The sequence below is a fragment of the Musca autumnalis genome, unplaced genomic scaffold, assembly GCF_047663935.1.
Source record: "Musca autumnalis isolate F117 unplaced genomic scaffold, ASM4766393v1 scaffold_4, whole genome shotgun sequence".
Lineage (NCBI taxonomy): Eukaryota > Metazoa > Arthropoda > Insecta > Diptera > Muscidae > Musca > Musca autumnalis.
In genome coordinates, this window is record NW_027411977.1 from 1,971,852 (window position 1) to 1,990,247 (window position 18,396).

At 33.9% G+C, this 18,396-nt stretch overlaps 1 protein-coding gene across 1 annotated transcript; it reads right to left on the bottom strand.

Annotated features, from left to right (window-relative positions):
- Positions 1-340: 340 nt before the first annotated feature.
- On the bottom strand, positions 341-2,404 carry Cyt-c1 (Cytochrome c1). Its single transcript, XM_073987359.1, has 6 exons — positions 2,192-2,404; positions 1,750-1,797; positions 1,428-1,576; positions 1,208-1,340; positions 854-1,147; positions 341-793 (listed from the first exon to the last, which is right to left on the bottom strand). The coding sequence occupies exons 1-6, from the start codon at positions 2,261-2,263 to the stop codon at positions 566-568; spliced, it is 924 nt and encodes a 307-aa protein (XP_073843460.1). The 5' UTR covers positions 2,264-2,404; the 3' UTR covers positions 341-565.
- Positions 2,405-18,396: the final 15,992 nt, after the last annotated feature.

Genomic DNA, 18,396 nt, shown 5'->3' on the forward strand with positions numbered 1-18,396 from the left:
CGTCTGGGCGATGATATGTCAGTCACTCAGTAACTCAGTCACTCACTCACTAAGCTCTTTTATATATATAGATCAGCTCACACACAATGTCATTATAGAGGCACTATGTTCTTAATTTTTAACAAATCTCCAAACTTAATCAACCATAAAATGTTGTCTATACTGATTAATTCAGTTGTATTTAAATGTCCTCCTGGATTGTAGCAGGCTACATCGGATAACAAGAGAAATTATGTTGCAAATGCAAACACTTTTTTAAATTTCAGTGAGCACTCTTAATAAATAAATACATACATACATCTGTGTGAGAAACCATACTCATTAAGAATACTATTGGATATTTATTTGAATTGGTTTATTTGGTTTTATATTACCTTCAGAAAGTAATTTAATTTAGTTTTGGTTTTTAATTATCTTTTATTATTTTTTATAATTTTCTAATAACGTTTTATAAGATTATTTTCTTTGTAGTTTCTTTTTCTCATTATCAAAGGCTATTGTTGTTGTTGTTTTTGATGGTAGCCTAATCGGATACAGTTAAGATGTGGCGTTTAACTAAAATGGCTTAATCTTTTTTGGGAACGTAGAAAATCTTTCGTGATTTCATGGCGGACCACTTGTGTCTCTTAATGTAGTAAGTGATGGCAGCCAAGAAGGTCATAATACCAACAACCTTAATGATCATTTGTTTGCGTACATCATGTTCGGGCTCAGAAGTCCACTTAAGGAAGGTAGCCACATCCTTGGCCAACTGACTTTGGGTGGCTGGAGTACCATCTTCGTATTCAATCACCTGGAATCACAAATAACTCAATTAGTATGGTAAATTAAAGTCATCAACTTTAGACTTTACCTCATTGTACAATACTTGTGCCATGGAAATAGCACCTCCTGGGAAGTAAGGGTTGAAATACTGACCCTCACGTAATACTACACCAGCTGGGGCATCGAAATATCCGGTAAGAAGCGAGAAAATGTAATCTTCGCCACCGTGACGGGCAGATACAATGTAGCTTAAATCGGGTGGATAAGCACCGTTATTGGCAGCACGAGCAGCTTCTTCGTTGGGGTAAGGTGATGGGAAGTAGTCCGACAATTTACCAGGGCGGTCATAGTAGTTACCAGCCTCATCGGGGCCATCACGGACCTATTGAGCATTAACATAGATTTAAAAAATTGTCACAACGTTCCACAACTCCTCGCTTACCATAATTCCTTCAGCTTCGGCCTTGGCTTCGGCCTCAGTGTGTGTTACACCAATTAAATTGCGGTAGGCAATGTATTTCATAGAGTGGCAGGCGGAGCAAACTTGCTTGTACACTTCGTAGCCACGACGAACACTACAATAAATCAAAATTTTTAATACTGTCCAAGAAATTAAATATTAACTGAGATGTTTTACGCCACCGTTTCACCTCTATACATACCTGCTATGATCCAAGGCTGAGATTAGACCACTGTGGCTCCATGGCATCTTGGGTGGATGAACTTCAGTGCCGGAAGCTTCAACAGATTGCTCCAGAGCATAGATGAGGGCGCCAACTCCACCGGTCAGAGCTCCGATAGTGGCCACAAGCTGAAGATAAGTACAAAAATTTTTCGTCCAAACATTATCAACATGTTTGTAAATGACATCCCATCTCAACAACTTTTGGGCATTATTTGTTGTTGAGGTTATGTCGAAGCAAAATAATTACCGGAGTCGACATCTGTCCCCCCAACACTTTTAATTCATGTGAAAAGACTTACCTTCTTCTGGCCATTAGTCCAAGTTTTAGCGGTGGACAAACCATTAGCCTGAAATGTAAAAAAATATAGATATAAATTTATTAAAAACTATTCTATTGTCTTGTCCAACGATGTTTTTATCCGAACGTGTATTTTTTCGCTAGATCTTAAATAAAAACAAAACCTCAATGGCAGGTTACATAATGTCAATGGTAAGAAAACCCCGTAGAAAAACTTTATGTTGCAATTGACGCATAAACAACTCTTGGGGTATATCGATCTGTTTGTGAAACATTGTCTTTGGAAAGGCTTTATTCCTATATTTTATTGATTTTAATTCAATTTCATTGCCACAATCGAACACTTTGAACACATTTCATAATTCAACTCGAATACATTTCCGAAGACAATTGATATCGGATTATTTAACACAATTGTTGATTTGTTAAAAAATTTAGTCTACCTGCTGCAGATTCAGTGCAGGCACGGATTTAAGCAATTTGGAACCACAAATTCTTCCTAACGTAGCCGCCATCGTCGTCTTGGCCAGAAGTACAACTTTTTTGGAGGAATGAAAGAAAAATTCAATTCGAATCACGAAAAGATTACGAAAAACTAGAGCTGACAGTGGTAAAAAATCGATGATGTTATCGATAAGACGAATTTTTTATATATCGGAATCATCGCATGGACAACAATGCCAAGCAAACAAATTTGTTCTGTTTCAGTACTTTATTAATGTCCGTAATTTCAACGCCTAGGTATAATAATTTGGCCATGGGTGTAAAGCTGAAAACACATCCAACGTTTGAGTAAAGTTTTGTGTCATTTCTGGTAGAAGAAAAAAGAAAATTTAAACTTGGCTGCACTTTGTCTTTTATTCATCTACCAGAAATGGCACAAAACTTTACTCAAAAAAACTGTTTTGGGACAACGCGTGTCCCAACGTGTCACTAAACGGACCGTATGTGCCGAGGGCTTTAGCCTTAGTATGAACAAGACATAATACGTTGTCCCAAAATAGTTAAATTATTGCTCTGTTCCAGAACCTGCAAGGAGCTACTATTTTTTACTACGATAACAATTTTTCCTTTATATTATCGGAAAAAATAGTAAAAATTAGTAGATGCTTGCAGTTCTGGAACAGAGCATATGTTTAACTTTAATGCGTCAGCCATATTGTTGTTTTTCAAAAAACTTGGCATCACTTACACTTTTTTCATGTGGTTGTTGTAACGCAACGCACAACGCACCGTATGTGCCGAGCGCTGAAGTGATTCAAATGCTGGTATGAACATGGCATTACCAAGCAAATGTCGACTTTTCGATCTTTTGATTTTTGGTTAAAACTTAAAAATCGATTTTTCGATCTTTTACTTAGAACTAAAAAATCGATCTTTTGATTTTTACCTAGAACTCAAAAATTGACCTTTCGATCTTTACTCAAAACGGAGAGGTCTACTTTTCGATCATTCTATGTTATTTTCAACATTTTTTGTATTGCATTACATAGTGTTATATATAAGGTGTACGTGACAATCAGCGGTGCTTTACATATTTTATAAACCAAATGCTTGTTTCAGAAACTGCAAGAATCTACACATTTTAACTACGATAACAATTTTTCCTTTATATTATCGAAAAAATAGCAAAAAGTTGTAGATACTTTGAGTTCTGGAACAGACCAGATTTTATAAAGAAATGATTTTTCGGAATTATCGCTTAAAGCGCTCGGCACATACGGTGCGTTGAGCGTTGCGGTACAACAACCACATGAAAAAAGTGTAAGTGAAGCCAAGTTTTTTGAAAAACAACAATATGGCTGACGCATTAAAGTTAAACATAATTTAACTGTTTTGGGACAGCGCGTGTCCCAACGGCCCTCGGCACATACGGTGCGTTTAGTGACACGTTGGGACACGCGTTGTCCCAAAACAGTTAAATTATGTTTAACTTTAATGCGTCAGCCATATTGTTGTTTTTCAAAAAACTTGGCTTCACTTACACTTTTTTCATGTGGTTGTTGTAACGCAACGCTCAACGCATCGTATGTGCCGAGCGCTTTACTGCCTGATGACTGAAAAAAGTGAACTGCCACACTGACAAGCAACCGATTATTTGAGCAAAACTGGCAGTCAAAACTTCTGGTCTGTTCCTTTACTTTTGAAAGTGGTAAAACCGGCAAATGTAGTATAAGTTGTAACCTGCACTCATATGAATTGTATGGTGTCTGAAGTAAAGGAACGCTTTTCGAGTAAAAAGTGGTAAAACTTGAAGATTCTTGCACGTAAAGGAACAGAGCTAAGGTAATAGTACGTTTATATATAACAGGATTTAACAAACCCACTGGGTTTTAAATATCAATTCCATTACATATACGTCAAACAAATCCTCATAAAGAAGGTTAAGGTTAAGGTTCTTTTTGAGGATTTATTTGAAATATAAGCAATGGAATTGACAATTAAAACCCAGTAGGTTTGTTAAACCCGGATATATATAAACGTACTATAACCTTATGCAATCTTATATGATTACAATCTTGGTAAAAGTAAAGCCCTCGGCACATACGGTCCGTTTAGTGACACGTTGCGACACGCGTTGTCCCAAAACAGTTAAATTATGTTTAACTTTAATGCGTCAGCCATGTTGTTGTTTTTCAAAAAACTTGGCTTCACTTACACATTTTTCATGTGGTTGTTGTAACGCAACGCAGAACGCACCGTATGTGCCGAGCGCTTAAAGAGGTACATTTAAATGAAAACAATCTATAGACCCATTGTTTTCCCATTTAGATATGACATCATTATGCCCGTAATTTCTAGCCCAAGGTAGGTAGATACCTACGCGTTTGGTAATTTCTACGTGCCATTTAAAGCGGCGGGTAAATTTTGAAAACATGTGGTAACATTGGTGATTTTCATTCATGATTTCGTAAAAACATTGCCACATATAACTGTTTTACAATTTTTAACACATTGGCAACGATCAACCAGGCAAAATCCTTGGTGTAAGTAACACGGCCGTTTTTGACCCGGTAACGTTACCTACGGATTGAAATTATGACATTCTGCTTACACGGTGGATATCTATGAACTCATAGATAACTATGCATAGAAATTACGGGCATTAGCCGGATTTAGCACATTATCAGTAGTGGGATTCTGTAACTCATTTTTGCTGTTATCGATAATTGTCGGTAAAATTAAAATGCTTATAATTTCGGTAGTTATCGATATTTTTCGGTAAGTTAGCGACCAATAAAAAGTAGTCGTAAAGTTCTACCGATAGCAACAGTGTTGTCAACTTTTATTTGAACTTTTCATTCATAATTTTGCGTTTTAATGTTACCGATTTTTGTCGGTTACTCAAAAAATGTGTAAGAGAATCGCACTACAGTTTTATTTGCTAAATCCAGCCAAAATCTACCAGATTTCCCATACAAAAATAAATCCTCGTATTGGGTGTATTTGTTTTAAATCTGGCATAAATCCTCGTATACAACTCTGTTTTCTGCAACATGTTGCTAGAAAATACAAAAAGTTGTAAGCTGCCACAAGAAACAAAATAATTTAAAATGTAAAAAATTTGTAAGCAGGGCGGAAAAATTAAATTTGTTTTGATGTACAAAGTTGATTTTAATCAGCCAAGGTTAATATTTACGGGGTCTAAACGATAAAATAATTCTTTATGGGTACTTTACACGATATGTATTTTACATATGGGTTGTCACTTTGCGTATACATTTTGTATATAAAAAGTGACAACCCATATGTAAAATACATATAGTGTAAAGTACCCATTTAAATATGACGTATGTTTTTTGAGGCGAATTAAATTTACAAAAAATTCTTTTGACGTTTTAAATTCGATCAGATGGGCTGATGCATGGTGGAATAAGAAGGTGTTACATCAAATCATGTCAAACGTCAAATTTTCTCACAATAATGCATTACTGTGAATTGCTTGTTTACATTTTGTATGTGATTTTATTCACAATAACGCATTTTGACAACTGTAGTGCGATTCTCTAACACATTTTTTGAATTACCGACAAAAATCGATAAAATTAAAATGCTTACAATTTCGGTAATTAACGATGTTTTTCGGTAAGTTAGCGACGAATAAAAAGCAGTCGTAAAGTTCTACCGATTGCACGAGTGTTGTCAACTTTTATTTGAACTTTTCTTTCATAATTTTGCTTTTTAATTTTACCGACAATTGTCGGTAACTCAAAAAATAAGTTAAAGAATCGCACTACTGGTATGTAGATCAGTTGTTTTGGGCGTTACACCCTATTATTCCACCATGGGCTGATGCTTCTACCTTGGTAATTGTGCTATGAACGAAAATCAGCTGACTGCCATTTAAATCCTTCAAAATGTATTGGTCTGTTCCAGTACTGCAAGAATCTACTAATTTTTACTATTTTTTCCGATAACATAAAGGAAAAAATGTTATCGTAGTAAAAAATAGTAGCATCTTGCAGGTTCTGGAACAGAGCATATATCTAAATGCAATGAGATTTGTACTGGATTTATTAAATGCAGTCGAGTATTAATGGCTAGTCTAAATGAGCTATAAAACGTCAAAATTAGTAAACACAAATCATGGTTTAATAAGAAAGGTTATCCAAAGCTTTATGTCAATTTAAATTTTTTCATTCGAGTATGCCTAAAACTTCAAAACAATATAAACAAAATGTGTATGTGTGTGTGGTGTTTGAATAATATGCTAAACAATTTTAAAAACAATCGAATTCAATGATTTTTAAAATTGTTTTTAGATCATTTGTATGGAAAATATTGGTGAGAGTTGCATGGAAACAATCAGTTTATCATATTCACAACTCGATTATGTAGAGAAAACTTAACTCTTCATTCATTTTTCGCGTTTTTTATAAAATACTCAAAAAATGCATTGTAAACAAACCCACTTGTTGCTTTTATTTTGAAGTTTTAGGAATTCAAGAAAAACAAGGGTTCTATAGATTTTTTTCATTTAAATCTACCTCTTTACTTATACCATGACACAAATTCTTGGTTTACATTACGAAATCCACTCGATTTCAACTGTCAATTCCATTGACTAAACGTCAAACGAAATCTAATGGATTTCAGATGAGTTTTCATTTGACGTTTACGCAAAGGAATTGACAGTTGAAATCGAGTGGATTTCGTAATGTAAACCAAGCACAATAATGCATTACACTGAATAGTTTGTTTACATTTTGTATGTGTTTTTATACACAATAACGCATTTTGACAACTGGTATGAAGATCAGATGTTTTTGGCCCTACACCTTTTTATTCCACCATGGTTTGTTTACAATACCATTTTTGAGCATTTTATAAAAAACGCGAAAAATGAATGAAGTGTCAAGGTTTTTCTACATAATCGAGATGTGGATATGATAAAATGTTTCTTTCACAGCAAAGCTGACGAATTTCATCCAAACAATTGTTCTAAAAACCGTTTTAAAAATCATTGAATTCGAAAGTCGAAAGAAAAAATTTAAATTGACAGAAAGCTTTAGCTAACCTTTCTTATTAAACCATGTACAATAACATTTTCGAGCATTTTATAAAAAAAAAAACGCGAAAAACGAATGAAGTGTCAAGGTTTTTCAAGGTTTTTATTAAACCATGATTACAATTTTTCTAAATTGACAACATTTAATTTTCAAAACGTGTTTAATGCTAAGTTTACATTTGCGAAATCCACTCGATTTCAACTGTCAATTCCATAGCTCAAACGTCAAATGAAATCTTATCTGGATTTCATTTGACGTTTAACCTATGGATTTGACAGTTGAAATCGAGTGGATTTCGTAAATGTAAACCAAGCATAATATTGGCAAATATAATTTGCTAATATACGATATGCAAAGGTTGGACCCACGTCAGTTACTCCTTCGATAGTTATTGTGCCCACCGGAGATTTTGGACAATTATGTCAGGAAGCCTGGACTTGCCATTCAAAAATTTATATCGTTGTAAACTTTTCTCGTAAGGTCTCTTATACTATGTTTACATTTACGAAATCCACTCGATTTCAACTGTCAATTCCATTGCTAAACTTAAAATGAAATCCAATCGATTTCAAATGAGTTTTCATGTGACGTATACACAAAGGAATTGACAGATGGAATCGAGTGGATTTCGTAAATGTAAACATAGTATTAATCATTTTATTTAATGCCGGCAAAGATTTTTAAAAGCGTTTGTTTCATTTTTACAGTAATTTTGAACTTTTTATGGGAGAATTGGATCGATAAATCCAACTTAAACTAATTTTGGACAATATATTACGATATCCACAGTTTGGATTTGATTTGTTCGAGAGTAATCATGAATACAGTTTTGTGTCATTTCTGGTAGAAGAATACAGAAAAGTTGAAAACTTGGCAGCTCTTTGTCTTTTATTCATCTACCAAAAATGACACAAAACTTTACTCAAACGTTTGATGTGATAACAGATATGGACCTTGAAAAACTAATGTAACCGTACTGTTACCATTAAAAAAATGGAACACAATAAAAAATTAAATAGAAACAATGTTTTTGAAATAGTTCGGGAAAAGGAAAATGGAAAAAACGTCAAACAAAGAAACTGGAACAAATGTCAAAGTTTGCGTATCAGCCAATCAGAAGCCGGAAACCATGTTAATGTTTTTTAAGAGACGTGAACATTCTATAACTTTTTTGAGTACGGGAACGGTTTTTGGGTTAAAAGTGGTACAAATTGTAAAAATTTTGGTTTCAGCAATTCATCATCTACCTTGTTTATTGTGTTATGCTAAGTTTACATTTACGAAATCCACTCGATTTCAACTGTCAATTCCATAGCTCAAACGTCAAATGAAATCTCATCTGAAATCCATTGGATTTCATTTGAATGTTAACCTATGGATTTGACAGTTTAACCTATGGATTTGTAAACCAACCATTACGTGAAAAGTGTGGCAATATTTGGTACTTAATAATTTGTACAAGTCCAGTGATTTCTTGTAATGGACTCGAACAAATATAAGGTAAAGTAAATACTACAACAAATACAACTCGAACAACAACCACAAAGGAATTCGTTTTTGTTTGTAACGTTACTGCCAGTTGTATTTGTAAACAAAACAACGAAATGTCTATAAATTATTGGAATTTAAAAAACTAATAATTTTTTACATTTGGTTGAATATTTTGGAAAACATGAATGAAAATTCGTTAAATTTTCAATTTTTATGTTTCCACATCATTCCACTAAATGCATAAATTCTCGCAGAAAGTAGAATTCTTGCAGAAAAGTTTGGGGTCGCTGGAAATTCATATTAACAAACGTTGTATCGCCTCTACAAGCGGTTACTGCGCGGCTTATCGTTCGAACTTGGAGGAGGTTACATATCATTGATATGAAGAGGTCTTTCTGGGAAATGGTTTTTTCCGAACGATATATTTTTTTCTCAAAAAAATATATGTCCCTAATGTACATCGAATGGTACTGTAGAGTAAACGAACAACATCCAGTAACAATTTGTACAAATTGTAACATGGTATAAGTAAAGAGGTAGATTTAAATGAAAAAATCTATAGAACCCTTGTTTTTCCTGAATTCCTAAAACTACAAAATAAAAGCAACAAGTGGGTTTGTTTACAATACATTTTTTGAGCATTTTACAAAAAACGATAAAAATGAATGAAGTGTTAAGTTTTCTCTACATAATCGAGTTGTGAATATGATAAAATGATTGTTTCAATGCAAATCTGACGAAATTTTTCCATAAACAATTCCTAAAAACAATTTTAAAAATCATTGAATTCGATTGTTTTTAAAATTGTTTAGCATATTATTCAAACACCACACACACATTTTGTTTATATTGTTTTGAAGTTTTAGGCATACTCGAATGAAAAAATTTAAATTGACTTTCTTATTAAACCATGAATTGTAAGTAAACGAACACACAAAATGTTGCATATCATGAGTTCTGTGATTTGGATGTTGATTTCGAATAACGAAATAAGATGATTTCATTTTTGTATGCGAAATCATGGTAAAATTTGCCTGATTTCGCTTGAAATCAGGAAACGATGTCGAATGTAAACCAGCTATAAAACTTCGGACTCGGCGATAAACTGTAGTTCCATATTATTGGGTTTAATATAAATCGAGGTGATATGAGAGAAATCTTCCATGCCCTGATAAGTACAAGAACCTCCGAAGAAGCAAAAATAGCATCGGCCAAAAGCAATGACGACATTCTTAAGCGGCTCAACAAGGAAATCGAAGCCAACAATGAATTGCATAAACAAAATTCAGAATTACACCATAAGTATTCGGAAATATTGAAAACAATAGAGACATTGCAGCTGGAAAATAATCGTTTGGAAAGAGAGTTACAGGTAATAATATAGACTTATATAACACTGCTAATGCTAATTATTATCAAAATAACATATACACAATATTGTTTCAAAATCCATTGTAAACAGACAGGAACGCAGGTTACTAGCTGTGAATTTGTATTAGAATCGTCTTAGTGAAACAGGAGATTCATTTAAAACAGGGACAAATGATTGAAAACAAAATTACATTTAGAAGTTCACGGAGTGTTCAAACGGAAAGTTCTAAGATTTTTTCTAAGCAAACATACATTAAAAAATAATTGAATTTTCAATATATAATTAAAATATTTTGAAGCATTGTGGCGTTTTTTTATGGGATAGCGTTTGCAATTTTGTTTTTTCAAAATAGTCTGGCTTAATCCCATTGTTCCCATTGTTGTTGTTTTAATATTTTAAAACAACTGTTTTATTAGTGGAAAAGATTTGGCATTGTTCGCCAAGGGGTTAGGCAGGGAATACTATAGTTTCGATCCACGCCACTGGATCTCATCAGTTCCCTTGTTTCTTGTTTGTGGATATTCTCCACCGAAGTTATTTTTCAGTAACTTCTTCAACAAGAAACTTTTTATACCCAAACATCAATCGTCAGCTCGAAGTATAAAGGTAAGCAAAGAAAGAACTTCTCATTGAACTTTTTTCTTTGCTTACCTTTATACTTCGAGCTGACGATTGATGTTTGGGTATAAAAAGTTTCTTGTTGAAGAAGTTACTGAAAAATAACTTCGGTGGAGAATATCCACAAACAAGAAACAAGGGAACTGATGAGATCCAGTGGCGTGGATCGAAACTATAGTATTCCCTGCCTTACCCCTTGGCGAACAATGCCAAATCTTTTCCACTAATAAAATAGTTGTTTTAAAATATTAAAACAACAACAATGGGATTAAGCCAGACTATTTTGAAAAAATATAATTAAAATAGGTAAAAAACTATATTTATGGGCGTGGTCAATAAGCAATAGGATATAGAGTTTTTTGATTTTGCGTTTCACTTGTTCACTCCAACGAAGCATTGGCCTTTCAGATCTGCGTGTTCAGCCATGCGGCCGGTATTTAGGTATACGCCTTTTTAGCAGGTCTAGCCAATGCAGTCGTTGTGTCTCGATTTGTTTAACTATACTGATGTCGTTGTATAGTTGATACACCTCGTTGTTTATACGAAGTCGATATTCGCCATAAACGCAGATTGGTTCCTAGATCTTTCGAAGAATTTTTCTCTCGAACATAACAAGCACTGCCTTATATGCTTGCGCAAGTACCCGTGCTTCGGAACCATACATTAGCACGGGTAGTAGCAGTGTCTTGTAAAGTGTTACCTTTAATTGACGAGATGTGGCATTCGTATTCTTAAACTGCTTACTTCCCAAAGTAGCATCTGTCGATCAAAAACAGGTTATTGTCCTTGTGGTGATTTTTCCCATAAATTGAACAATTAAATTGATTTTATAGACAAAACTTTTAGTGATTAGAGTTGTTTAACACTCTCACTGTTACATCGAACAATATGTGTATTTTGATCCTTGAGCCCATGTTGATCAAAATTTATTTCATTTTTTATTCGCCGCGGCGAATTTATTTCATTTTTTTATTAGCCGCGGCGAATTTATTTCATTTTTTATTCGCCGCGTCGAATTTATTTCATTTCTTTATTCGCCGCGGCGAATTTATTTCATTTTTTACATAGGCATAATATGTATGTAGAAGATTGCGTTTTCAACAAATCTAATAAAGTTTAAAAAAAGAAATTAAAATTGTTTGTCATTTAAAACAATAAAATCATTCAATGTCATGGCATGGTACAATTAAAAAGGTAGAAACAACGGCGAATTGCTACAACAACAAAAATGTGATGTAAAATATTTAAGACTTTAGTGCCTGTGGTCCTAGTTAGTATGAAATACGCATGTCATGCAGTCACAAAAAAATAATTGAGAAACAAAATCTTTCAACCAAGAAAATGCATAATGAAAATAAAAATTAAAAATTATTTCAGCCAAAATTAAAATTTGCTGACAGTTTATATCCTCGAAATGCTAAGTGTAACCAGCAAAGATTAACCTATTAAACCCAATGGGTTATAGCCCGTTTCCACGGTACGTCGTTCGTTCGTTGTTCGTTGTTCGACCCTTAACTACGAATAAATTACTTATTTCCCCACACAAAATTCTATGAACGAACGACGATTTTTCTACGTTGTTCGATTAGAAATACTCTCTGAACGACGAATAAGTATGTCCCATCCCTAACAAATGAGAGAATTTATCGAAAAAATTAATTATGACATGTCTAAATTCAAAATTGAAAATTTTTTGAAAACACAAAATTTTTTAGAAAAAAGCCGAAAGATGAATGAAAATTAATGAACTAAACATTTTATATAGATGCAGAAGGAAGATGGTTGTGTTTCCTTCTTAATTCCACACATATTTCTTGTCCATTAGTTCAAAATCGCGTAAAAAATCAGAAACAAAAAGGAAACAAATAACTGAAAGTCTGTATACACAAACATTGTTTTGACATGTCTCTCTCTCTCTCTCTCTCTTTAATTTTGAAAATAGAAACATATAAAAATATATTGAAAATACAAAATTATTCAGAATTTATGAAAAAAATGAATGAAATGTGTGTAGTTAAATATAGAAGATACATTTGAAGGAAAGTCTATTGCTTTTCCTATTAATTTATGTGTTTTCGGTTTAAATTTTCGTTCGACAGGCGAACAACGTAATTGAAACGCTCGTGTGAACATGACATTAACCTTCAATAATAACACATCGCCGTCAAAAGTAGGCCCTGATTTTCATTTATCGATCTAGTGGTCTTTATTGAACAAAACAACGCCGCATTTTCAATTCAAAAAGCAAAATTGTTCATACCGGTCGTTTTTTCAAATTGTTTTCTTTCTTTTCTTTATACTAGTATTCTTTCTTATTTATTGTTTTAAAATATGTCTCGTAGAACCGTAAGTTTTTATGATAGTGACAATAATATAAACAATAACTTTTCTTTTCTTGCAGGGATTAATTGTTCAAATTGTGACAACAATTAAAACATGTAAGAGAGGGAACGAGAAGAAAAACTCAACAACAACCAAATCCTACGCCAAGAAGTAAAGATGGAGGGACGGCGCCGCCAGCCAAAGGAGGAGGAACCGAAGAAGTCCGAGGAGGTTATATTAATTGTGGACTCGTCGGATGATGCGGATGATGATGATGAGAAGCCCTGTTTTAGCGGAGCAGCTGCACTGCAACAGCAGCAACAACAGCAACAACACCTACGTGAGGTGTCCCGCCAGCTGCAGGTGCTGCAACAACAACAGCAGCACCAACAACAACAAAAACAAGACCAACAACAACAACAAGGCCAACAACAACAATTGGTCAATCAATTGCTGCAGGCTAACGAGTTGCTCCGGCAGCAACTGTTGCTTCTGCAAGCCGAGCGGCAACAACACCTACGTGAGGTGTCCCGCCAGCTGCAGGTGCTACAACAACAACAGCAGCACTAACAACAACAACAACAACAAGACCAACAACAACAACTGTTGATGCAAGTCGAGAGGCCATTAGACGCACAAATGGGTGAGCAAATGGCTGCCCTCGAAATACAGATGTCGGAAGAGGAGGAGGAACGACTCCTCAATGAATGAAGTTTAGGATGGAACGGTATGTGTGTTCATTATTTATTAATTTGAATAATGTGTCATCATTTATGTATTATTAATTTTTTTTTGCAGTCTAAAGTGCGTCCTGAAATCCTACGGGTCCTACGAATTACGAATATTTTTGTTACTTGCATTAAATATCTTTACAATTCTCTTATGTATCTTATAAATTAAATGAATTAATTAAATAAAAAGTAAAGCACACTTTACTCCTCACACTGTAATTTTGATGGCGAGAGTTGAATTATTTTTATTAGGATTTAAACAAGTAAAAAAGTATCAGTCGACTTTGCCGACAGAGATATACCCTCAGCCTGGGCAAATTGAAACACTTTTTTCACAAAAAACGTATGTATTTAGGGGGTTTCTGAACCGACAAAAATGTTGATTAGGATTAAAGTTCAAAATGTTTGCGGAAAAGGTACCTAAAGGAATGGACCGACATAGACCATGGGGGTGCCATAGGGGGTTTTTACACCCTTCGGGCTGTTTTCTCAAGAAGTATGGACTTGCCCCTGAAATAACTTTTACCATCGTAATTGAGGCAGCGAATGTAAGTTACTTCAACAAAAATCAAAGTGATTCAATAGCAGGTCTTAAAGTGAACTTATCCAAAATTTTGTGTGGGAGGTACGGGATGGAGTGGACAAATATAGTCCATATTCGAAACTGATCTATTTCTGGTAGATATTATGAGAATGTGTAAAGTATGGACCAAATCGGTCACTCCCATCAAGAGTTATCGTGCCCACAATTTTTCCGAATTTTTTTGAACTTTTGTGGCGTAGGTACCTGAAGGAGTGGACCGATATGGCTTATCTACGAACTTAAACTATGTTTGGAAAAAATAATACGAAGACCCATAAACGTGGTGTCATAGGGTTTGTTTTTCAACTTTCAGGCTGTTTTTTTATGTAGTATGGACTTGCCCCTGAGGAAACTTGTACCTTCGTATAGGGGACAGTGAATACAACTTGCGTAAACAAAAATCAAAGCGATTCGAGAGCAGGTCCTAAACTGAACTTTTCCGAAATTTTGTGTGGGAGGTACCCGAAGGAGTGGACCGATTGAGTCCATATTGAAACCTCATCTAAGTTTGGTATAAATTACACGATGTGCAAAGTATGGACCGAGTTGTCGTGCGCACAAGTTTTGCGACAATTTTTGAACATTTGTGTGGGAGGTACCCTAAAGGCTGAGGGTATAAAAAAGATATTAAATTTTCTTAACAACATAGGATTTAAAAGTGTATTTTTTCTTAAAGTATTGTTTTGTTGTCAAAAGACAAACGTACATACACACACACACGCACGCAAGTGTATCACTTTTCCAGTCAGAAGCCAGTGTTTATAGCGTTTGTATAGTCACGCTTACTAAGATTAAGGATATCATCTACACATTTTTGAAAAATTGGGCTGACCGCGATATTCCACTTCCGAGATGACCATTCAGGATCGAGACAGTATTGACCATAGTATTGCAAGTATTTTTTAACAATACGTTCAAAAATATCCTTATTTTCACGTTTTCTTATAAAATTTTGTGGGGGAGGTACCCTGGTCACTCCAATGACCAGTATGATCTTCATACCAGTTGTCAAAATGCATTATTGTGAATAAAATCACATGCAAAATGTAAACAAGCAATTCACAGTATTAGCTGTGTTCCTTTACTTACCTGAGGTTACCATTTTTCCCATTTGTTACCATTTTTAACCTGCAAAGCGTTCCTTAACCCCGAAAAGTGGCAAAACTGGAAGCAATTTTTAAGAGAGTGAGAGTGGAGAGAGAGCGAAAATGGCTTTCTCTTCTACCACAGGCTACCACCAAAATTTCTGCAGGTAAAAAATGGCAGAACTAATTTTTCGACTTTTGTATGACGATTATTTCACAAATAGACGATAAACAGAAGAAAAAGTCGAAAGCTGACAAAACTAAATCAAAAACTGTGAAATAAAAGACGAAAATTGATTTTTTATGTTTCTTTTTGACATTGCTGCCAGATATACCATTTTTCCGTTCCTTTACTTTTCTGGTAAAAATGTTCATGAGAGAGCAATTTTGAGCAACTTTGACACTTTTCTCTTTTACCACCCTTACCATTAAAAAAGTAAAGGAACAAAGCTATTATAAGCAGTTGCTGTAGAGATCCCTACAGAAAAAAACAGTTGGTTGATCCCTACACATTTCTTCAAAAGATAAACAAGAGTCTATACATTTCGAAGAATTTGTTATAAAATAAAGAAATAACAACTTAAGTTGCGAACATTTTGCGGTAATTCACGAGACGGACACTTTTAATGGAGTGGAGTTGGAGACTCCAACTTAGAGCTGGCAAAAAATCGATGGCACTATCGATAATATCGATTGTTATTTAAAAATTCAATATCGATAGATAGTTTTGCCTATCGATATTATCGAAATAAATGAAATAAATAGAAATTTCGCTGCTTTTCGGTTATGTGTGTGTAACTCTTATGTTACACGCTAAAACTTTCATACGAAACTTTCCCATTATTTTGGCGTTCATAGATCGAGTTCCATACAAAATTAATTTTATGAAATTACTGTAATGGGGAACTCGACCTAATAGCTCATTTAGACTAGCCATAAATCCTCGACTGGATTTAATAAATCCAGTACAAATCTCATTGCATTTAGATATACATTTTCGAGGATTTAAATGGCAGTCAGCTGATTTTTGTTCATAGCACAATTACCAAGGTAGATGCATCAGCCCATCTGAACGAATGTGAAACGTCAAAAGAATTTTTTGTAAATAGAATTCGTCTCAAAAAACATACGTCAAATTACAAATGTATTGTTTAATACTGTACATGTTAGCACATTATGCTACTAATGCTAACTAAAGAGCAAATAAATTATTAGTTTATCGCAGTTTGCCCATCTAAAATAAATAAACGAATTATTTTATCGTTTGGACATCATAAATATTAGTCTTGGTTGATTAAAATCAACTTTGTACATCAAAACAAATTTAATTTTTCCGCTTTGTTTACAAATTTTTACATTTTAAATTATTTTTAGTGTAGCAATTCACCGATGCATCTACCTTGTTTCTTGTGCCAGCTTGCAACTTTTACTCTTATGTTACACGCTAAAACTTTCATACGAAACTTTCCCATTATTTTGGCGTTCATAGATCGAGTTCCATACAAAAGTAATTTTATAAAATTACTGTAATGGGGAACTCGACCTAAGAACGCCAAAATAATGGGAAAGTTTCGTATGAAATTTTTAGCGTGTAACATAAGAGTTAGTATTTTCTAGCAACATGTTGCTAAAAACAGAGTTGTATACGAGGATTTATGCCAGATTTAAAACAAATCCACTTAATAGGAGGATTTATTTTTGTATGGGAAATCTGGTAGATTTTGGCTGGATTTAGCAAATAAATCCTGATAATGCGCTAAATCCGGCTAATGGTGTCATATCTAAATGGCATATAAGAACGCCAAAATAATGGGAAAGTTTCGTATGAAAGTTTCAGCGTGTAACATAAGAGTAAGAAAGTAAGTCCGTAGTCCCACGTACACATTTTTCGGTATAATAAAATGTATTTTTTACGTTTTTATAAAATAAAAGCAGTTGTTTATTCTCCTTTACATTTCTGTGAACTACTTTTGCATAATGTCAAGAAAATCATTGACATTTCCTCCATTTTCATTTCCAAATTAATGGTGACGACAACTTAACGATAATATCGATGGCAATCGATATTTTAAAACATTATATCGAAAATATCTAATGTTGGGAATATCGATGGTTTGCCAGCTCTAGTTGGAGTCCATGGGCTCAATAAAGGAAAAAACTGTCAAATGAAAAAAAATTATAAAGGAAATACTTTTCATTTCAAATTTTCATAGAACAAGAATCCAGCCCCATGTCGAAATAGTAAGAAAATAGTAAAAAAAATAGTAAGAGAAATTGAAACAAAATTTATGGCCTGTTCCCGTACTTTATAAAAGCTTCGTTCCAGAACTCAAAAGTTTTTACACATTTAACACATTTTGCACATTTTTCCCCAAAATACGTTCCCGTACACCAAAAAAGTTGCAAAATGTTCACTTCTCTTTGAACAAAAATGGCGCTGAATGGCTCTATCTTTAGAAACTTTTTACACGACAAATTTGAGCGAGCAAAAATGTGCAACATGTTTGCCGGCTTCCGATTGGCTGACACGGCGACTTTGACATTTGTTCCACTTTTTTGACGTTTCTGCAATTTTTCCGTTCCCGTACATTTTGAAAAAATGTGTGCGTTGAACTCATTTTTTGAGGGTTCTCTCTTTTGCACATTTTACCAATAAAAAAGTTCTGGAACGGAGCTAAAGTGGTAAAAGTCGTAAACGATTTTCATATAAATTTTGTGTACGGGAACGCAAAATGTGTAAAAATGGTAAAAACTTTTTAGTTCTGGAACAGAGATTGGTTTTGCAATGAATTTGTGCATAAAAATTTATTTAACGCATAAAATGATTATTTTTTATGAACATTTTAAAATTTTTATGAATTTTTTTTTATAAAATACCTTCTTTTTACATTAAGTATTTTTAACAAAATGTACGGTTGGTACCATGTTACAAAAAA

What these genes read in the sequence shown, in the direction of transcription:
- Cyt-c1 (XM_073987359.1), bottom strand. Translation starts at nt 2,263, where the DNA reads ATGGCGGCTACGTTAGGAAGAATTTGTGGTTCCAAATTGCTTAAATCC. An exon ending in GGACTAATGGCCAGAAGAAG is followed by an intron (nt 1,577 to 1,749) that starts GTAAGTCTTTTC and finishes ACTTATCTTCAG; the next exon opens with CTTGTGGCCACTATCGGAGC. An exon ending in TCAGCCTTGGATCATAGCAG is followed by an intron (nt 1,341 to 1,427) that starts GTATGTATAGAG and finishes GATTTATTGTAG; the next exon opens with TGTTCGTCGTGGCTACGAAG.